Genomic DNA, 23,137 nt, shown 5'->3' on the forward strand with positions numbered 1-23,137 from the left:
GGCATCCCCCAGGGATCGATTCTCGGCCCCCTCCTATTTTTGGTGTATGTGAATGATTTTAAATTGGCAATACCTAATGGACGCATAGTCCAATACGCGGACCAATACCACTCGGGGGCATATCACCCATCTGCAATGATAGATGACACAGTCATCAAAGAAGTCGGGTTTTCAAAATTCCTCGGAATGCTCATTGATGGTGAGTTGACTTGAAATGAGCAAGTGGATAGTGATTGTAAGAAGGTGTCTTCAGCAATATACTTGCTGAGGAGCCTTTCACAACACTGTCCTACTGAGTTGTTGTTGATGGCTTATAGCGTTTTGATACAGTGCCACCTCTCATATGGCATTTCTCTGAGGGGAAATTGCTCCCAGAGAAATTTCAACCGTCTTTTCATTCTCCAGAAAAAAGCCATCCGTATCATAGCTAAACTTGGACGTAGAGAGTCATGTCGGGATACCTTTCGGGATTATAGCTTGCTCACGCTTGCTGGGCTGTACATCCTAGACTCTGCATTTTTTGCAAGTCTAAAGGCTGCCTAATGGCAGAGATGTACACGTTACGACACTAGATCCAGGGACGTGTATGGGCCAGTGCAGCAGTACCTGTATGACACGAATGCCGTCCCAGGCTGGTGTCGTTCTCCTGAATAGGATCCCGAAAGGTATTAGAGATTAAAACAGCAAAATCTATATATAAAGCCAAAAGTACCCGTGAACTTTTGAGAAAACTATAAGTCACACCCCCATAAACCATATTACTTATGACGAGAAACCTTGCGCAAAACTATCCATTATTTCATAAATTGCCCTATAAGGTCGTAATTGCTTTACAAAGGAAACTTTCCATTTACCTAATGTTAAAAAATACCTCAGCTGTTATTATTTGTAGGCCTATGTATTACCATTACTGTATTCTGTTTTGTTTATTTCAGCTTAACTTAACCAATCAATAAGTTTTATTAATACTTATGAAGTCAATTGGGTTGAAGCCCGTGGGTAACAGTAATTTAATTAATGCTTAATTTAAATTTAAAGCAAAATTAAGACGCTTCTTAGTGTCGAACGTGTTCTACTTGGTGGATGAGTTCATGTACCATAGGGAATAAACACGCATCGGCTTGAAGTTGGTTTCACCATGACAACGCAAAATAAATAACACTCTGGCTGTATCTTTTTGTCATGTTGTGATTTCATGGTTTAATTTGTTCTATTGTGCCCTTTTCTTTTATTTTGTATATGTTGACGCATGCTATGCAATCATTGTATCGTCTGAAGCAATAAAGATTATTATTATTATTATTATTATTGTTAAAACAAAGCCTTGATCTTTTATCATCTCCAAAAACAATTGTGATCTGACAATTTATCAAATTAGGGTTTTAAGAGAGCAGAGAAAAACACAGCATAACTTGCACCATTCCAATCTTGTATCAATAACAAAAATTAAATTTGCAACCAGTAACCAGTGAAAAAGTGGGTTCTTTTTTAAGTATTGAAATTTGAATTTGTTTATATTTGTGTCATAACTGTTTTCAGGTTTTGAGATTGGAAGTTTTTTGATTTGTTATGTAATGTGTGCTTGCTGTTTAATCACCAACTGGTTTAACATAACAGTCTACAGAAACAAAAACATGTCTGTACAAGTGATTTGTTTTGCTATACATGAAGACAGCCAGTAAGCCTATAATAGTTAACTCACCTTCTGATCGATCCCTACTTTGCTTCACCTCCCAAGCATCAAACAGCATGTTGTAGTACCTTGGGGCCTCGAAGAAATGATGATACTCATAGGTTTCTGTTGTTGGAAAAATCTTCTGAAAACTAAAGAAGGAAAGGCAATATTTAGTTAAGGTTGATCTTAAAAAAATTTGGTAATATTCTGAAAGAAATGCAGGTAAGGAACCAATATCTCTTTAGTTATGTAAAGTATTAGAAGGGAAATCAGTGAAAGGGTAAATCAGATCACGGATAATTTTCATTTATGCATTGCAAAGGTCAAAATGTGATAGGGTACATTTACGTTATCTATCATTCATATTTCGTGTCGATGTGCCGATCTACAACAGTAGTGTAATCGTGCATCTAGGTAGACTCAATATCATCCTAAGGCCGAGCGGTAGGAGCGACGGAGTAAAATGCAAGCAAACCCTGGTAGTCTCGAGTTATCCGAGCAAATAGGAGGTAAGTTTAGGCTAGTTAATCCTAACTGGAACAAAAACCTCACAGCATTGTAGATACATTTCTATTTAAATTCATTCTGACAAGTAATATTTGGCAAAGTAAATTACACATTTAAACTATGATACATTTGACTTAGGTACTAACAAAATATCAACATTGAAAAAACAACCTTCCGATTTGCGTAAGTTCATCTTCATATTGTACCAGGTGTCGTACATCATCAGGAGTCAGGTCTTGTACTATGGGGTCTAAATAATCTGTTCGGCATTCCATCTAAAACGAAAATACATTTAGACCTGGTTATTACATAAAATTATTCGTTAAATAGTAATAAGTTAGCTTAAAAGCATTATTGAGATATTTATTAAAAATGGTTTTCTATGGACTAAGTAATTTCTCCACAGTAAACAGATAATTAACTTAAAAATATTCACTTAGTACAATTTCTGAAATAGTTGTGTTGTAGCCAATAAAATTTATCATACCAAAAACTGAGTTACTTTTCCTTACGATCTAAAAGGGTTTTGAGTGTAGCAAAAAAATCATCAAGTACCAGTAGGTACCTAGTAGGGATGGTCGTCTCGAAATTTCAAAAAAATTCAGGGAAATTTTAAATCTCGTTATACGAGACGAGATTTCTTTTTAATCAAGATTTTTCAAGACAAGAATTTAAAAAAAATTAAAAACGCCTGCAGAAAGTCAATGCAATACCCGCAATACAGGAGCGCGTTGTAGTTGCACTTTCTTTTCGAAAGCGTTCTTTTTCAATTAATTCTTTAGATGTAAATATTAATTTAATTATTTTATCATTTAAGAGGAGTTTTGTTAAGTGCAAGCATGTTAATGTGAGGCATGTTTTACTACTATAAACAAAGCCAAAACAAATAATAAGTTTATACAAATTAATATTGCTTTTATTCAGGGTGTCTAGTTTATTTCCATTATAAAATTCAAGACTAATTCCAGACTTTTTAAGACTAATTACAGATTTTTCAAGACTAGTTTTTTCAACAATTAGAGCGTGTTGATACCAAAATGTATCGATTCTCGACTCTTGATACCGATACCAATTGTTATAGCTTAACAAAATTTTCTGAATAATACTACACCAACCCCTGTCTTTGTCATAAAGTAGTATCATGATAATGTGGTGTTTTCAAGTAAAGAAATTATGCAGCAATAAAAAATTCAAACTAGCAATTTTTTTTTCATGAAATCTTTCACGTACCGTACGTTTAGACATCATCATTGACTGCAGCGGTTACAGAAACGTGATCGTCGTCGTCCGCGATCACGGCAAAATCATGAACATTTCCCGCGGCCTTGTAGACATCAATGACATCATCGTCGTCTCCCGCTGTCTCAGAAACGTCATCGTCATCGTCCGCAATCGCGGCAAAATCATGAACATTTCCCGCGGCCGTGTAGACATCATCGTCGTCTCCCTCGGTCAAGGAAACGTCACCGTCGTCTCCCGCAGTCACGGAAACGTCATCGTCATCTCCCGCGGTCACGGAAACGTCATCGTCATCTCCCGCGGTCACGGAAACGTCATCGTTATCTCCTGCGGTCACGGAAACGTCATCGTCGTCGTCCGCGATCGCGACAAACTCATGAACATTTCCCGCGGTCACGGAATCGTCATCGTCGTCTCCCGCGGTCACGGAAACGTCATCCTTATCTCCCGCGGTCACGGAAACGTCATCGTCATCTCCCGCGATCGCGACAAAATCATTAACATTTCCCGCGGCCGAGCAGATATCATCGTCGTCTCCCGCGGTCACGGAAACATCATCGTCATCTCCCGCGGTCACGGAAACGTGATCGTCGTCGTCCACGATCGCGGCAAAATCATTAACATTTCCCGTGGCCTTGTAGACATCATCGTCGTCTCCCGCGGTCACGAAAACGTCATCGTTATCTCCTGCGGTCACGGAAACGTCATCGTCGTCGTCCGCGATCGTGACAAAATCATGAACATTTCCCGCGGCCGTGTAGACATCATCGTCATCTCCCGCGGTCACGGAAACCGTCATCGTCATCTCCCGCGGTCACGGACACGTCATCGTCATCTCCCGCGGTCACGGAAACGTCATCGTCGTCGTCCGCGATCGTGACAAAATCATGAACATTTACCGCGGCCGAGCAGATATCATCGTCGTCTCCCGCGGTCACGGAAACGTCATCGTCGTCTACCGCGGTCACGGATACGTCATCGTCGTCTCCCGCGGTCACGGAAACGTCATCGTCGTCTACCGCGGTCACGGATACGTCATCGTAGTCTCCCGCTGTCACAGTCGTCTTTCGTGGTTTCGGAAACGTCATCGTCGTCGTCCACTTTCGCGGCAAAATCGTGAACATTTCCCGAGGCCGTGTAGACATCACATTGGCTTTTGCGGTTACGTAAACGCAAGACGACGATCGCGGCAAAATCATGAAAATTCCCGACTTTGAAATCAAATTTAAGACTAAATCCCGACTTTCAAGACCATTTTGAAATTCAATACTTATTCCCGACTTACCCGATTTTCCAGACTACTAGACACCCTGTTTATTTCACGATTTATTTTATTTTAGGATAATTTTAACTCTATCCTAACTGATATCACCATATTTCCTAATCGTAAGCATTTTTAATAAGTTAGGCGTAGTAAATATACATTTTTTTACGCTGATGTTTTTTAATAAAAGATTTTAAATATTCTTCCTATCATTATTATTTTTGTATTTAAACAGTGGTCTAACAATGTTACAAAATCAGGTAATAATGTCAAACGTGCATTTCCCGTTGTGTATGAGAAATCTCGTCTCGATCTCGTCTCGAAATTTTATGAGGAATAAAAAATCTCGTATCGTCACGTCTCGAACTAAAAATCCAATCTCGTCCATCCCTTGTACCTAGTATAAAAAATGTAAGAGTGCAAACTAAACTTTAACTGTTCCATTAAATCTAAGGTAAAACTGGAATTAACAGTAGTTTTGGATGCTTGGTTTAAACGTTTAATAAGTATCCATTTTGGCTACACTTGCTTTTTTTCTATCCATGTTGTTTTTTCAAGTATGTCTAGTATAAAAAGTCAAATAATTTAAAAAGCAAAATCTATAACTTTAATCTAGTGGAAGTAGGAAATACCTGCTGGAAGTTGATGTGTTTTAATCTCTCCTCATGAGATAGAGCTGTGGTGTACAGACGACGGTCAAAACACAAGTTAGAGTCCAGCCCTAGACTCTCTGCCAACCCTTGCTGAACCTGATCAAACAAATCACAAAGTAGGCCTATAAGTAAGACAAATTGATCCATTTTAATATTATTAGTATATGTAATATACAAATAGGTTAAGCATCAAGAGTTACGTTATCACTCAACCATCAATAGACAATCATACTAATAATGAATAGTGATGGTCGGATCCGGATATCGGACTACTGGATATACTGGATATAGTATGACTTCAAAATAATGATTATATAATTCCAAATGAATAGCACTTCATTATGTTGTAATTTTAGGGATTGCCTGTTTTATCCAACCTTTTGGGTTATGCGACCTAGGTCTGGTCCCATTAGGGTCGGTTAAGAGGGGGTCTACTGTATCGTGGTTTTTGCGTGCAGCGTCCTATTTATTTATGCCTGGATCACCCCTTGCATATCTCTTCCTTAAATTCGGGTCAGGTCCACAGTACTGATAGCCGGGTATGTGAAATTCTACAGGTAAAATACTAGTGATGGACGAGACTAGATTTTTCACTTCGAGACGAGACGAGATTTTTTTAATTCCCGCGGGAGGGTTTTTTTTTCAAGATGAGATTTCATGGAAATTTATGATAAAAATTAATATCAAAGAACTGATATGGCAAGGCCATGTCTCGGTGTTTGTATCTTGATGCAATAATTTATATGGCAAGGTCATGTCTCAGCGTTTGTCTCTTGATGCAAATAACTTATATGGCAAGGCCATGTCTCAGGGTTTGTCTCTTGATGCAAATAACTTATATGGCAAGGCCATGTCTCAGTGTTTGTCTCTTGATGCAAATAATTGATATGGCAAGTCAATGTCTCAGTGTTTGTCTCTTGATGCAATAATTTATATTGCAAGGCCATGTCTCAGTGTTTGTCTCTTGATGCAAATAACTTATATGGCAAGGCCATGTCTCAGTGTTTGTCTCTTGATGCAAATAACTTATTTCACAAGACCATGTCTCAGTGTTTGTCTTTTGATGCAAATAACTTATATGGCAAGGCCATGTCTCAGTGTTTGTCTCTTGATGCAAATAACTTATATGGCAAGGCCATGTCTCAGTGTTTGTCTCTTGATGCAAATAACTTATTTCACAAGACCATGTCTCAGTGTTTGTATTTTGATGTAAAATAACATATATGGCAAGGCCATGTCTCAGTGTTTGTCTCTTTTTGTCTCTTGATGCAAATAACTTATATGGCAAGGCCATGTCTCAGTGTTTGTCTCTTGATGGAAACAACTTATATGACAAGGCCATGTCTCAGTGTTTGTTTTTTGATGCAAATAACATAACTTATTCAGCAAGGGCATGTACCTTTCCGGACCGAATCCGATCCGATTTTTCGGATATCTGCACACCTCTAGTTTTTATTTTTGTACCTGGATGTTTAGCTAACGGCCTATAATAAGTATAATAACGGCCTAAGTTTCGGGTCTTGTCCATCATTATAAAATAGCCTGTGTCTGTGTACAAGAAGATTATCTGTGTACATACAGGGTGAATAAAAAGTCAATACTCCCCTATCTAATATTTTTCTAAGTTAGAACACAGTATAGTCTTCCACAGACACAAGGTATTTTACCTGTAGAACTTCACATACCCGGCTATCAGTACTGTGGACCTGGAACGAATTTAAGGAAGAGATTAACGAGAGGTGATCCTGGCATAAATAAATTGGATGCTGCATGCAAAAACCACGATATAGCATACTCAAGATCAAACCTTTTGGTGGTCGTGCAAACTTAGCCCAAAGTTTCATTTTATGATTTTGAATAGTTTTAGTGTCCCCAAAAAATGAGGGATTATGGGCTTAACTGGAGATTACTCTATATATGATATATTAACCTTTAAACATTACCAATTTAATTTTAAACAGTATGATTTAAATTAGCATTCAGTTAATTACGTTTTTTTATACCTGCCCTTATGACAGTGTGTATCTGGATCCGGATCCGTATTTTTCAAGATCCGGATCCGGATCCGGTACCAACATTTTCTTGGATCCGCCCATCACTAATAATGAATAATCATTTCATGTTTTTATGTCAGAGTAAACCATTAGGAGTTTAATTAATTTTAGTCTTCGTTGTTTATAAATGAGGTTTAAAAATTAAAGTGAATGAGACATATATTCATGTTATTATGTCAGGGTCAGGAGATGGCATTTCTGTTTGCATTTATTGCATAATAATCATTGGTTATCACCTGAATTTGTTCTAACTTTAACTAGCCAAATGAGAGTAATGTGTTTAGCTATTGAGATTTGAGATAAGTTTTTGAAGTTTTAATTTTGGTTTCAAGATTTGAAATTTGTACTTTCGACCATCACTAAAAGAATCATCTGATTTTAGTAAAAAATAGCTACACAAAGTATTGTGACAGCATACGACCTACCTGAGCACTAAGCTTGTTTGGTATCTGGTAGCCAGCAATGTTCATGAGGTCCTGTACCATTGGTCCCTTGACTGCCAGATCTAGAGGTGAGGACGAGTGAAGCGAGGGTGAGATGTTCACCTGGAAAATAACCAATACTGAGTTTGGCTAATCTGAAATTATTGACCCAAACCCTGTTCGGATTACCTACAAGTTTGATATACAATAAAAGCATTAAATAGCATAAAAATAAATGTTAAGCACAGTAAATGGCATTTTCACTGCACTATAGTATATGTGTTTACAATCTGCGAAACATAGTTTTTTCAACAGCTGTCTATTGTTTACTACCGAAAGTAACACTGTTTACAACCAAAGATTTGCCACTGTCAATAACTTCAAATATTTGTTATTGTTTTATCAACTGTTTCAATTTTCCAACAACTAAAGTGAATATTAACTTTAAATTGAAGGCATAACCTAAAAAATTCTATGAGTTTTTTTAATGAAGAAAATAATTATTCTTTGTAGTGAGCAAAAAGTAACGTTCAAAACACAAGTGAAAGTGGGTCAATGACTCACTTTCTACTCTTGTTATAAAATATACTATATCATTATACTGATCTTGCAACCACGACAACATTGTGTACATCTCCTGCAACGACACCACCATTGTCACCGGACATAATAATGAAACTGAAATTGTTTTCTGTGATCGGAAAATATTCATGACTACCCACATTCTGTGATCATCTCCCGCAGTTACAGTCTCATTACACGAAGACCCTAAAAAGGACCCAATGAAATACAGTTGATTAACAGACGCTCAATCATAGATTTTACAATTATTGCATGTTTCTTGACTCCATGGGAAATTTCTGGCCCGTTTCCCGGTCATCAAAATTCATATACTATTCCCCCAGGTTTCTGGTTGGCTGGACACTTTGATTATTATTTCCCACATTGCTTTGCCAACCCCCCCCTCAACTGGTGTTTCTGGTTTGTAGAACTCTGGTATGTATTTTAACAGTCTATAGGAAGGAAGTTTAAATGGTCACTAAATAGTGAGAAATTATGGGGTATGTTAAAACCTCATTCTCAGCAATTCTCAGGTAAACTAGAAATATTCTCCTAGATAATTCTCCTACCTACTCACTGAATAAGTCCTATATTAGGACTAAGTATCAGTGTTTGACTCGCAAGTACGACTTCTATCACTCACCTCCAGCAGCCAGGGCCGCAGCTCATGGTCCAGTAGGACATCGATACCGAACAGCTCGTAGGAGCAGTAGCGAGACGCGAGGTTGGCCGAGCTGAGCTGACTGATGGGGGACTCTCCGCTGATGATGGTTTTGATCACCAAGTCCACCAATGTCTTCCACAAGGCCTTCACGTCCACCTTGCGTTCCTCCCTGAGGTACGTCCACAGCGCTTGCAGAGACCTGCAAACACCATGTGTGAACAGAACTAAAAATGAAGAACTATAATTTGGCTTGAAACAGAGTGGTTAGAAGGCTCAATTTATCAAATAAAATTTGGTAAGATGATTTTAAAATATTAGATCTGATGTTTGGAGTACCAGATCTAAGCACCAACTTGCCAACCAGGTTGGTGTAGGTACTGCTACCTTGCCGCAAAATACTATGACAAGCTACTCGTGACACTGTGTTGATGGATTAAACACAACTTTAAAGATGTGTTTCCATATCAAAATGACGTAACTTATATGAAAGTCTAGTTACCACTTGTGTCCCTGGCAGGCAGTCGCATCCTCATTCTGAGTGTACTGGCTGCTCAGTTTGTTGATGCTGTAGTTGGTCAGGTGCATGTAGCGGTCAGCCAATGAGGTGAACTCGTTCGAATATTTCACTGCAACACAGCAAACGCAAAAGTCAAATATTTGTGCACTAACTAACTGTAAATCTCAATCTATGTTCAGGGTTGTTTACTACTTCCCACATGATACCTTTCAGGTATTGTTACTTGCGATAGGTATCGGTAAGTAATCTACTACTTCTATCTAAAATAATAATTCACAAACACAGGTGATGTTATTTTAAACAATTCAAAATAGGCAAAATTCTACTGTTGGACTAGATTAAAATAGTAAATGTAATTAGATCCTTTCAGAATTGATAATCTTTCTTATCATGTACACATGCATCAATAAGTGCCCAAAGCTAAAAACTTAATTTACCCGAAGCGAACCGGACGAGTCCATTGTCGTACATGTAGATGCGCAGGGGGTTGATGCTGGTGACCAACACGTACAGCCGAAGGTCGAACTTGCTGCCGTTGATCAGATACGGGTTGAGGATGTATTTCTGCACCACGAGGGGACACTTCTTGGGTATCTGTGTCCACTTGTGAATCACCTTGATACCCGTTCCTCTCGCAGACGCTGGCTGGAAAAAATATAAACTTACTGCAATCTGACACAGTCACACAATGTTCTGCTTCTTTAATTTTACAGATTTTCTCTCCCTACTGAAGATGATAGGAATTATATCTATATCTATAATATGTGAAGCCGTTTTTTGTGAACACTACTCCTCCCTTATTTGTGGACCTATTTCAACAGGTGAGGTGTCAAAAAATTTGTCTCAATTTGTAGTTTTGCAATAAGGTTTTAGAATTTAAAAGTTCATACCCTTAAGGGCGCGAGGACTCCCAAAGGTCAATTTTTCACACAAGAATTACATAGAACAAATTTAAAACAAAACAAAAACAGCTGTTTAAAACTCAACAGCAGATTTTTGTGAGTAAATATTGATGTTTGTAATATTCAGGAGGTTATAGACCAATGTATATTGTTAAATAAACAGTTAAACAGTTTTGTTGGAAGAACAGAAAATGCCTTGAGTTCAAAGAAGAAATATTGAAACAGGTGGAAGATACGATTAATTAATCAGAGATCTTATGCGTATGAGAAGAGTACAAGAATAAAGGCCTAGCCAGTGAGGAATCCAGATACACACTTACTTGGGGAGATGAATAATATTTGCCAGTTCTGCTATGCAGCTTACTTTGAAAGTGAAAAAAAATACACAAAGAACATATTGTATTTTTGGTGGAAACGTAAACTTGGCTAATGTCAGATCAAATTAATAAATGCAAGAAATGTTTGCTGATAACAGCTATGGGTTATTCGGGAAACATTTGTAAAAAACACTTAAAACAAGGCAAGCTTCTGAAAAATTATAGATATTTACAAGAAGTGTTTAGTATATCAAACTGTTATTTACAGTGTGCATTTCCATTAGTTACACAGGCTTTTAGTTGAGTCTTTTTAAACTTATCAAAAATAATTATGACTGTTATTAGTTTTAAAATGACTCCTGTATGATACTAGTACTTGACAATTGCTCGATTTCGAGCAACAGGTACACTAGTTACTAAGTATTGTGCTAACATTTTATGTAATTAAAGATGTTTTGAAACCCTATCCAGATTCGTTACTTGTATTGCTTTTCCTTCCAAAATGAATTGCAAATCCGAATGTTAATTAAGATGCATGGTATTTCCTTATGAGTGATAACCCTTATTTTGCAATGATTGGTCAAAAGAATGGATTTTTCCATCAAAATAAGACTTTGGTTACTACTGAGAACATTTCATTACAAATACAGTAACTGTAAGAAAGATATTAAAATTTATGAGAAAGCTTGAGCAAGACAGGCTAAATGAAGCAGTACGCACCGGTTTGACGATCCATGTCTCCTTCCCACAGTTCTTTTCCCAAGCTGCACGCAACAGCTTGTTGTCTTGAGGCAGGACATACGTCTTTGGAATGAAACCGAACCTGAAATATAAAATTTTGTTGACACTGTGCATCACTCTTGACTCTCTGAATTGATTTTTAACTTAAAAGGGGGGAAATCTGTTTCAATAACTTGTCAATAAAGAATTAGCTTTAATAATCTTTTTTTAAGCCGTTGGCAGCCTCTTTTAACCTGTTATTTGCCCGACCACATTGGCCTCATACATATTTGAGGAACGGAAATAGCAAAGCAAGCTGTGAACATACAGTACAATTCTGCAATAGATAGCAAGTGAAGTTTAAAGAACAGTTAATAAAGGGTACTGATATAATTTAGTAGCAGACACTAGAACAAAAACCTACATCTCTGCGATAAAATTGTAGTACATCAAAATAACTCGCCTAGCTCTACCCCTAATTTGTATTATTGATGATTGACTGATACATTCTCTAACATATTAGAAACTAGAGATGCTTCAAAACAAAACCAACATTTATCGATAATCACTGATGATTTATTTACTTAACAAAATTGTCTATATGGATTGGTTATACTACACCAACCCACGTGTCTTCATACAAAGTAATTTTGGAGTAATGAGGTGTGTAAGTAAAGAAAAAAGTAAATCAGCAATGCAATTTTTCCCCCTACTGTAATACTGTACAAACAAACACATGCATCGATGATCGTATGAAAAAATAATAAATAAAGATAAGGGTAATGCCACACTAGGCTGTTTTTGTCGCTGGAGTTGGGCGGTTTCTGTCGCGCCAAAAATAGAACTCAAGGGATCAAATGGAGGGTGCCACACCGGTCGGGAATTGTCGCTCAGTGGAGTTGCCGCCCGCGACAGCCGTGCTGGAATGGGACTGGGGCTATTTCTTCGGCGGGAATTGTCGCCAGCAACCCTGCCACACTCGGCTGTTTTTCCCGTCAGTCACGCAGCAGCCACGCTTCATCGTACACAAATAATAATTTTAATTAATTGCATACTAAAACATCTACAATTTTACAATTCTAAAAATTTACAATTTTTTCTAAATGTTTGGTTGAGGTCTTTGACTAAACAACACCTCAACCAAACATTTAGAAAAAATTGTAAATTGACGCTACTACTATTCTTAATGAATGTGTAAATAAAGATTATTTGTCTATTGTCTATTGTCACCTATTTATGGTAAAACACAGGATAACAGAAGAGCATGTGTTGTTAGCTGAATATAAACATCAAACTACTGAAATTACAACCCACTTTATATTACGTTTTATGAGCGTGAATATTCATTGTAAAATGAAAAATCATTGCGGCGTATTGCGCCGCATAGGTACCCTCCCTAGTATAATGTGGGGTATCTCTGTACAAATGAATATAAAGTTAAAACGGTCGGATTTAGCTATTACACCCATAATTGGAAACCCTTATTGTGTACATTGTCAAATAATGAAAGTAATGTGGTTATTTTCATCTAGTTAAGTGTTAGTAGTATTTACATTTAGATAAATAAGTAATGGCATTTTTTAAGATATTTTCTGGTGTTCAGTAATATTAATTTATAATGCAGTTGAGTTTTACAATTTACTTTGAAATAATATGTAGGTTTGTGATATTTTTTTAGATTGTTGTATTTTTTATAACAAATGGTTTTTTGTTTAGTTAAACTAATATAATTAAAAATTGATCCTTGACAACTGCCAAAGCCGACGATTTTTACCGCCAGTGTGGCACCCCGGGTCAATTTTTGCGCTACAAAAAACGTCGTGATGAAAAAAGTCTGCGATTATTGTCGCGTCAGTGTGGCACCTCTCAGCGACTATTTCCGTCGCGATTATCATCAGCCTAGTGTGGCATTACCCTAACTATTCTTACTCTTTTCTTCCGAATTTAGTGGTGAGTCTAAATAGATTCTTCCACAATCTATCTTTGCGTCCAATTTGAAATGTTCCAGGAAAGTGGTTGATCTTCTGGTATTCTCTGAGAGTTTTGAAACATAGAGACTTCATGTGCTTCCCCCATGTTCCACACCATTCATTTGATTCTGAAAAACAGTTTATAATGTTGTTCAAACAAACATTTATATTCAACTCTTTAGCATAACTAGTTGCTCTGCCAATGCTTCACAACGGGGTGAGAATACAGAAAAGAAACACACACCCACCATTAACTATAGAGACAAAACTTGATCGTCATTGCTTATTTATGTATTGGCAATCAGCTGTATGGCAGGCTCAAAACTAATAACTTCATAATGTAACAAAGGTAATCTATAAAAACAAAAACAATCTAATATTATTAAAAAGATCCTTTAGTTACAGTTCTTGCCAACAGCAAATGATTTATCAAAACACTAGTATTTTTAATTTTAATTTTTCTGTGAAGTTTCTCATCAAGACCTTCATCCAAGTATGCGGTTGATAGGTGTTTTCAGCTTAAGGTTTTCTCAAAAGTTTGTGGTCCTTTTTAACTTTATATATGGATTTAATGGCACAGTCTTTTATGTAAGACCGGCAATATCTATTATCATAATTTACATATGTATTTGCTAATGGGCGGTACAACAGTAAAAAATAATTTGAGTTATTTATTAAAATCCACAGCTGGAAATTCCAAACCATGTTTTCAGTTCCACAGTGAAATTCTGAAATACAGATCATTGAAAAAAACAGCTGTTCTTAAGTGCAGCTATTTATAAAAGCTATTTATATAGAGGACGTCCAGTGGTCAAAAACTCAACAAAAAATATGTAATTTTCAGACTTCTCTATTTTCACCCCACAAAGTTAATAAATTATGTGATTAGAATTTCTTTCATTTGTTTTTATTTTCTGTTTATATTTCAATGTTATTTTATCACCAGCATGGCAACCCTTAAGGCCCATGTTAATTTTTCAAATTTTAAATTCATTTTTTGTGCTTCTTTTTGAGTCTATTTTAATTTATAAAGGGATTTTACACATCTACAGGAAAATATGTTTCTAACAGTATGATTTTTCCCTGAGATGCACTTGAGCTGAGAAAAAAGGTTTTCAAGAAATAAGCTTGCCTATTAATATAGATCATACTAATCATATCATACTTAACTTACTAATATTAATAATATTATTTAAATGTGAATCTTTGTGTGTTTGTTTGATGTTCAATCACGCATTAACTACTGGTCGGGTTGGGTTGAAATTTGGTATGATGATATCTCACATTCCCGAATAACATATAGACATATCCTTATCTCAAAAATCCTTTCGGGCTGGTGGCATTCATTCAACAGAAATACTTGGTGTGTGTTTAAAAATTATGCAATGCAATACGACACAATACTAGAATATAGACAACACAAATTATTAAAAATATATCGAATGGACAGAAAGTATATACTGCAGAGCATTAAAATACGAAAATGAGCCAACTGGAATATGTTTTTCAGGTGGAAAAGTTTCTTGACCTGCATTAGAAGAGCCGATACATCTACTGAAAGAACTATAGGCTACCTAGGAGACTAGGAAGGTCTTGGCATTTTCAGTTTCAAGATTTTATGTTGTAAGATTTTCTTAGTCTGTGATTAAAAATGTTGATTTGTGTTTGCATTTAGTTTTTAATTGTAATTTAATCGCTGTAGAATTTATAATCGTAACACGATTTTTAAACTGTGCTTGAGGCAATAAATAATTAAGATATCCTTTTTTTGTCATCGTTGGCGGAGCCACTGCAGATTATTATTTGCAAAACCGTAACAGAACCGTATGTACTAGGTAAGTACATAGACCTCAATAAAAAGATAAAGTAAACAAAAATTAGGAAACTGTCAAGCTTCTAGTTGTGTCACTTGTTTTGATTTAGATTGTAATACTCTGTTTAGTTCTTAAAATGCTGTATGAGGTTTATGGTTACTATCGCAGGCGAAGCCATGGGTAAAAGCTAGTACCCTAATATAGAAACACCTACATTACTTTTCTTTTACTTTAGGATGAATTTGTGATACTCATAGAACAAAATGTTATCTATACAAGCTGTTTTCATTCTGAATTTTACCCAATTCGATGTACTGCATCATTAATTAACTTTAACTTCATTGATGTCCGCATAAAGGAGTATGAATTAATATTGTTTGAGTTTCTAGATAAAAAAAAAGATTGTAAAAATAATTTTTTTAACCAAGACAAAGGAAAGTTTTGTATATTTTTGTAATAATTTTAGGTTCTACAACATCTTTAGCTATGTACTCACTTCTAACGAGTTTAAAGTTAGAGTTGAGCACTGTTCTGCGTACAACAACAGGAGTTATAGTGCTGAGTTTCCACTTGAGCAGTTTCTGTATCGAGGGAGGAAGTGCAGCTCCTGGAACAGCCAGTGTTTAGAGGGTGATTGTAAAATGTAACATTTAATGTATCTGACAACACCAAGTATATTCAACTCGGTTTTAAATTGTAAGAGAAGTTTTGGACATAGAAAATATCCTCCTAAAATGGGTAGGAGGGGATAAGTGCGCAAATTGTGCATTTTAATATGGTTCGATTCTGAGCCAAAACTAATAATGCTATACCCTTTTACTTTTCAAAGATTACGTTAGTTATTAGGTAAATATAACTAGCCTACTAATTTATAATAAATTACATTTTTGGATTTTAGATCTACAACACAAAGAGAGATCTACCTACCTCAAACAGATTATAGCTATAAAAAAGTGGCCTTTTAAAACCTATTTTAATAAACTACGACTTTCACAAATAACTTTCATAAATAACGAGATATCAATATAGCCTAGTAAAGATTATTGCAGTTTGCACATTGGGTTACCACAATCCTCACTTTACCTTTGACATCGTGAGTCGAGAACCTGATGTATGGAGGAACATGAGAAAACAAGCTTGGCCTGAGAGCAGAGTGAATTTTTCCTGAGTCAATAACAACACATTCTCCTGCAAATATATGTTTAATTAGAACACAACAGATTAGGTTTGGTTCATGTACCTATGCCAATCCCTGAAATTGGCTAGTTTGGTCTGTGTACAAGCAAACATACTTTTTTTGGTAGGCTCTAGCCCAGGTTTGATTTTCACATTATTTCAGCCTAGACTGAGGTTGCGGCATTTATCACTTATATAAATACGTATTGTTTTTAGGAAAAAGCATTTAGCTTGGATTAAATAAATATATAATCACCTGATGAAAGGTTGCAGACGAGTCAAAGAACACATAAAACACACACATAATAATACTTGATATTTCGCCTCTTTCAGAGGCTTCTTCAGAAGTAGCCCTAGATGGCAGTTACAAGAACAACAGTTTGAAATAGGATGACACAGTTTGAATTCAAAATGTCAGACAGGTTGTCCAACTGACAGTACACAAAGCACTAAATACAGGCACATTGCAATATTGTATTTACAAATAATATGTATATTGAAAAGCAAATTAGTTTTCTCTATGAAAATAAATACTTAAGAGTTAGCTGTGAGGGTGAGGATATAAGGATATTATCTAATGTTGAGGTTAGGTGGGGTTCTGGAGTTGGTCACAAACTGGTAAGCTAATTCCCATCTTCTGAGCATTGAACTATTGCATTGGTTTTTTGGCAATGATTTTAGAGCTTTTATCGTGAAACAGTCATCAAATAGAAGTTAGTGGGATAAGGCATGTTGTGCAACTGGTTTTTCTTTGCTAGTTTTAACATCATGTCGATGGCCGTTCATGCGTTTTCGGAGAGTGTCGGTTGTTAGGCCTATGTACTGGGCTGGACAATGTGAACATTGAAACTGGTAGATAAGGTTTTCTGAGCAGCAGGTATGATGGCCTTGGATTCTGTAATTTTTATTATGGTATGTGCTGGTAAAAGTTTCTGTGGGATGGTGTATCTGGCAAGATTTACATCGGTTTTCATTGCATGGGTATGAGCCCGGTCTTGATTTCTCAGATGGTATTTTTGATGGATTTGGGAGTTTTGGGTCGACTAGCATATTCCTCAAATTTGGGGGTTGCCTATAGATTATGGAAGGGGCTCTTGAAAGGAGGTTTTTGGTTTGGCTGGAGGACTCTAGGATTTTGAAACCAGTTTTGAGGAGGTTGTTTAGTTGTTGCAGGCCAAGGTGGTAAGTGGTTATCAAATTTACTTTAAGGTGGTTGGTATTTTTCTTTGTAGTTTGACGTGGGTTCTGAGCTGCTTGGATCTGAGATTTTACGAGAGTGCCAGGATAAATACGTATTGGTGTTTGGTGGGATTTTAACCCACGTCCTAAGGGACCGAAGTCCTAGGCTCTACTAAAAGACCAAACAAAAGTTGGTAACCACAGAAGGTAGTTGTGATTGAAAATATTACCCAATCAAGCATATTACTTATATTTATGATTTATACAAAATCCGTTTCATCAACCACACAAGACAACAATTTACACACAAAACGTGAATCTACAAACATAAAAAGGGTTAAAACAATTTATCAATACTTTAAAATGTATGGTGATTTATGGCCTGGAATGTATGTTTAAACCTAAAAAAGTTAACATTTTTTGCCTTGAATCAATTTTATTTCTCTGCTTACCAATACATTATGCAAAATAACTTGAACCATAGCTTTATTTACAGCCAGAGTATGGTATAACATTATTCACAGGGTCACCAACACTAGCAGACCCACTTATCTGAAAGATAAGTTAAAATCTAGGAGAGATGTGAGAGAGAGGAGTACAAGACAGGATAGCCTGCTGCATTTGCCTCGCGTCCAGTTAGAATATGGTAAAAGGGATTTTCTTTTTTTGCTCCTCAGAAATACAACCAACTGCCAGAAAATGTAAAAAAACTTAGTCATAAAGCTTTTCGACTGAAAACCAAAATTTTTTTTGTAAATATAAGTTACCGGTAAGGTATTGTTAGTTAATAAGTCAATTATTGTGATTGTAATATTTCTTTTGTATTGACTTGAGTAGTTTTGAAAAACAGTATTGTTTCTGAAAACCGCTAGAAAATAAAAGACGTTTTTTATTATTATTATTATTATTACAAATAAAACTAGGCATGACAAATAAATAATTATGTGTTATACACCCTCATACTCTTTTGAGAAGAAGAAACCTTAGCCTTAGATAATCACAAGACCTCAATTATTTTCTTAACATTTTATGTTTCTAATCACCCTACTTTTGTTATGAATAAAATTTTAATTTGATTCTTTACTCAATAACAAAAGAAGGAAGGCAAAATTTTAGGGTTTGCGTTATATGCCTATCAAACTTTCAAACACTTACCTTGATCATTTATTGAGATCGAGTCAACTAGACGAGACGGCGAGTTGGAATTGGAGAACGAGTTCTTCAGGCCCGGCGTTGAAACATCTACATTCACGGTAACAAAAGGTCATTGTAACAAACTACATAATATACAAATAGTTTCATACACTATGGTTGGTGAATAGAATATGATTAAAAGGAAATTAAATGTTGAATCATAACTATTTTAAATTTTGATTCAAAACTGGATAAATTTCTCAACTTAATTTTAAAAATAACTGCTGTCATTTTACAACATTTTGCTAATTAGAGTATAACTTAAAAGCCTAACATTGAAAGGTTTGCAAATTACTATTCAATTGAAGAAACATGGTTTGATTCTTGAATAATATTTGTCAAATGATTGAATAAAATCTTGGTTCCCTCAATATAGTTTGATATTATCATTGACAGATGACATATCATCAAGTTTAAGAAAAACCAAATTACAGTGCATAACTCTGTAGTGAAAATTGTGTAAATTACCTTCCTCTAAATCAACTTCATTGTTGTCTCTTATATCTTCTTCTTCACAACCACTGAAATTCAGATTAAATATGTAAAATTTGGAAACATTTTAAATGCAAAACACTTACAACCTACTTTTAAGTTATATTTTAAAGGAAAGCCAATCGGCTAATAAGGAACTAATTGAAAATGAATATAGAGTTCAGTTAGCTTACGTGAAAGAATTAAGAGTTTTCAGGGGCTAATAGATAGGATAAAAGGACACAAAAGATAACACTGATATTTCGTTTTGATGGAGGACTTCTTCAGAGGGCAAATTAAAGAGAAAACCTTTTTTTTATAGGTACCATAGGGAGTTGAGTAGGGATAGTACTCCCAAACAATTAGAAGGCAGCTAGTTTGATCCTGTGACAAGTTAGTAACTTTTTTTATGCATAATAAGTTTGAAACTGGACCCAGCTGTCCCTGATCATATTGTAGGCCTAATAAATACCCAGTGAATATCAAATCTAAGGAAGGCATCTCACATTCAACCTCCAGTAAGGCCTATATTTTAATAATTAATTTTTAATTTTTTTTTTTTTTTTTTAAGTACACCCTCATAGGGGTCTCATTTTAGGGCAATACTGGTGCAAAGGGATATACCTGATGTAAGAGCATTTACCTGTCGTTATATTCAGAATCAGAAGAATAAGAAGTAACAGATTCACTACTGAGGACGGACTTCTCTCGAGGCAGGAGGGGCCCCTTACTTGTAGTAGCTGATGGCAGCAACTAAAAAGAGAACATTATTTTTACCTGAATTCAAATTTAGCATATTTTTATGGAACAATTAATTATAGTATTAGAGCTCCCTAAGATTTAAAGGATTAAGTAATCATCACTAAAAAGCATCCACAGAATGTTTTTTTTTTTCGACACAGCTAATTGGTGGTAGTGCATGCTTACTGACAATGAATGTCCTTTAATACATAAAACCAGGAATACTTGTGAATTTAAATATACAAACAAAATATTTGATTAAATAACTTGGAAATAAATTATTAAGTTGGTCCAGACAGATAGTAGGCCTACGGGAGTGGGAGTAAGTTTTCATCTAATATTCGTACAATGCTGAATGCACTTACCTTTCGGACAGCTGATGATGATGTATGAATAGATGGAGAAACATCTCTTGGTCGCTTTGTTCCTACTTCAACTAGATTGTTACTGTAATCGGTTTCATTTACATGCTTCACTCTCTTGTTATCGATTGGAGTTTCCCTCAATTTGTGTAGTTTGTTCCTCAGCATTTCTACTTCGTAGTAATATCGTTCGTGTAAAGGCATGACTTCACTCTCACTTCGAGGGAAGTCCCACTCATTATGGGAACGATTCCAAGTGTCAAATATTGGACAGTTGGGCTCAAAGTGGTTTTCACAAGGTTTACACACACGTTTTGAAACAGTTTTTACTTTGCCGTCAAATTTACTGTGGTAACTACACTCGGATGTTTTATTAAAATACGGGTCAAATTGTTCTTTTTTAGCTGAGACTGAATACTCGCAGTTGTCTGTTCTTTCGTCACTCAGAAGTTTTCTGGAAAGCTGTCTTCGTTTCACAAAACTGATCCCTGATTGGTAGTGATACGTTTCGCTATTTGTGGCTTTGTTGTAGTAATCTTTACTTCTATCCATTTCCATTCCCTCGCTCTTGCTTCTCCTTCGGCTTCCCTGATAGATTTTTTTACTCTTCTCTTGTTCTTTGCAAACTGGGCACCAAGTAGCGTAAGCAAATCTACACTGACTGAGCCCGTCACATTGTAGAGGCCTGGCTGTGCTACTTTTTGAGAAACTATCCTTTGATGGAGTATCAAGTCTAGGATGTAAAAGGTTAGAAATCCCATTCCTATGTAATTTTGGAGGTGATATACAAGGTGTTGCCATTTTTCCAACACTTATTCAATTTTGCATCCTTAGTTTTATTTGTGATACATTCTTGGTAGCCTACTTAACCTGAAAAAGATGAGAATATCTTTATTAGGCCTATTTTATTTAAAAATTAAATTAAAATGTGCTTAGGCCTAAGCTATTCATGAGCCTAATAATTTTTTCAAGTAGCCTAAGTTAATGTAACTTAAGTTATGTACTTTTAAGTTAAATAGTTTATTTAGGAAATATCCAGACCAGAAGCCTAAAATGTAAAGGATGGTTCTAATGTAACCCTAGGTTTGTTAGGCTATGGAAATAGCTTAATTCAATGACAAAGTTCTGGAGAGAACCTGCGACCCTATCAGATTCATATAGAATAAATATAACTTAGTGATTATGATTTGGTTCAATATAAATAGGCCTATTGCATTGAATTTAGTTTTTAGCCTACCATATGACATAAACAAATACAGTAAAACCTCTTTAATCCGACCCCCTGGAATCCGAACGTCCACTAATCCGAACGCCTCATTGCTGTACTCTATACATAGTACAGTAGTTCTTTATTGTATACTGTATTTATTGATATACGCACCGTAACTATTTCAATTGTAATGTACAGTACTGTTTATTCCAGATGTTTACTACTGTATTAAATAAACACTGTACCGGTATTTTACTTTATAAAGCATTTTTCACTTTTCCCTAGCTATTGTTATGTAAAAACAACAATATGTTCTGTAATCCGAACTATTCAATCAAACTACCCCCGGTCACAATTAGTTCGGATTAAAGAGGTTCTACTGTAGCCTACAATAACAAAAACATTTTAAAGGCCTATTTCAAGTATTTATTACTTTACACCTTAGTTTTATTAGCAAATTTCCCTATAGGGAAGTAGCTATTACCGTAGGTCTCATGGTAAGACATAGGCCCGGGACCGATTTACTTTTTCATTTTGATGTCCCCAGAGGCTAAAAATACCATTCGTTCAAATTTTTGTATATATACTAGCAGAGCACCCGTCCATCGTACGGGGTTGGCATATTTAAGTATAAAATGCCAATTGCAGTTATACTCAAGTTTTGCGTTTGCAATGGGGGGAGGACACAGTTTGATAACATTTGGTTCATAAATTTACGGTATGATGTAGTATAACACATCTACCATTGCCATAATGTTCTACCACTGCAACTAAAACAATAGAAAAAAAATTAATTCTTAAACATTTGCACAATATCGCAAATTATTCATTAAATTAAAAACTCAAACCTAACTGTAAACAATCCTACTTTGACAGTTCTCATTGTGTATCACAGCTTTTTGTTGCTGCTTAGTTCAAATTAGCTGATGTCATGTATGCAAAAACAAAATAATGATAGTGCTGCACCCTGTTGGGAAACCTTATAACTTTTTAATGCTATTGCATATTATAGAACCAACTTGTAAAGTTGACACAGCTGACTATAGTTCGGCCGCTTAGAAAACGACCTGCGCGCTAATGATAAACCAATGCTGGAGGAGGTCGCTTTCTAAGCGGCCGAACTATAAATTCTTTAATTCCCTTTAAAAATGAATACTCATAAGGTTAACATGGGGAACTACAGAGCCACTGGGGCAGAGCCCGAAAGGATTTTTGAGATAAGAATATGCCTAGAAATGTTAATCGGGAATGTGAGCTATCATCATACCAAATTTCAGGCCAATCCGTTCAGCAGTTTGTGCGTGATTGAGCAACACACAAACTCACAAACTTTCAGATTTATAATATTAGTAAGATAATATATATATGTCCATCCGCACGATAACTTGAGTAACTTTTGTCCGATTTTGATAAAATTTGGTTTGAAGGTGTAAGGCGGGATAAACTTGAATGAGTTCGCGAACCAGCATGATCGGACCATGGTTTTACGGGGGGTTTTATGGGGTAAAAATGGGTTTTTCTCATT

General features: G+C 35.8%; 1 protein-coding gene across 4 annotated transcripts in view; it reads right to left on the reverse strand.

The window, feature by feature from the left end:
- The window catches only part of LOC128988754 (tubulin monoglutamylase TTLL4-like), a 48,173-nt gene that overhangs the window by 23,399 nt on the left and 1,637 nt on the right, over positions 1-23,137 (reverse strand). For all 4 annotated transcript variants that reach the window (XM_054410356.1, XM_054410357.1, XM_054410359.1 and 1 more), the window contains exons 2-16: positions 20,406-21,272; positions 19,943-20,052; positions 19,297-19,349; positions 18,790-18,876; positions 16,363-16,467; positions 15,776-15,886; positions 13,425-13,593; positions 11,496-11,598; positions 9,994-10,201; positions 9,539-9,665; positions 9,019-9,238; positions 7,818-7,937; positions 5,318-5,434; positions 2,354-2,457; positions 1,703-1,824 (exon numbers count right to left, since the gene is read on the reverse strand). In XM_054410356.1, coding sequence (XP_054266331.1) covers positions 1,703-1,824; positions 2,354-2,457; positions 5,318-5,434; positions 7,818-7,937; positions 9,019-9,238; positions 9,539-9,665; positions 9,994-10,201; positions 11,496-11,598; positions 13,425-13,593; positions 15,776-15,886; positions 16,363-16,467; positions 18,790-18,876; positions 19,297-19,349; positions 19,943-20,052; positions 20,406-21,203 — 2,554 coding nt within the window. In that variant the 5' untranslated portion in view covers positions 21,204-21,272. The remainder of the gene's footprint in view (positions 1-1,702; positions 1,825-2,353; positions 2,458-5,317; positions 5,435-7,817; positions 7,938-9,018; positions 9,239-9,538; positions 9,666-9,993; positions 10,202-11,495; positions 11,599-13,424; positions 13,594-15,775; positions 15,887-16,362; positions 16,468-18,789; positions 18,877-19,296; positions 19,350-19,942; positions 20,053-20,405; positions 21,273-23,137) is intronic.

Source organism: Macrosteles quadrilineatus, unplaced genomic scaffold, assembly GCF_028750875.1.
Source record: "Macrosteles quadrilineatus isolate MER2022 unplaced genomic scaffold, UCM_ALF_1.0 Scaffold_3__2_contigs__length_128488019, whole genome shotgun sequence".
Classification (NCBI taxonomy): Eukaryota; Metazoa; Arthropoda; class Insecta; order Hemiptera; family Cicadellidae; genus Macrosteles; species Macrosteles quadrilineatus.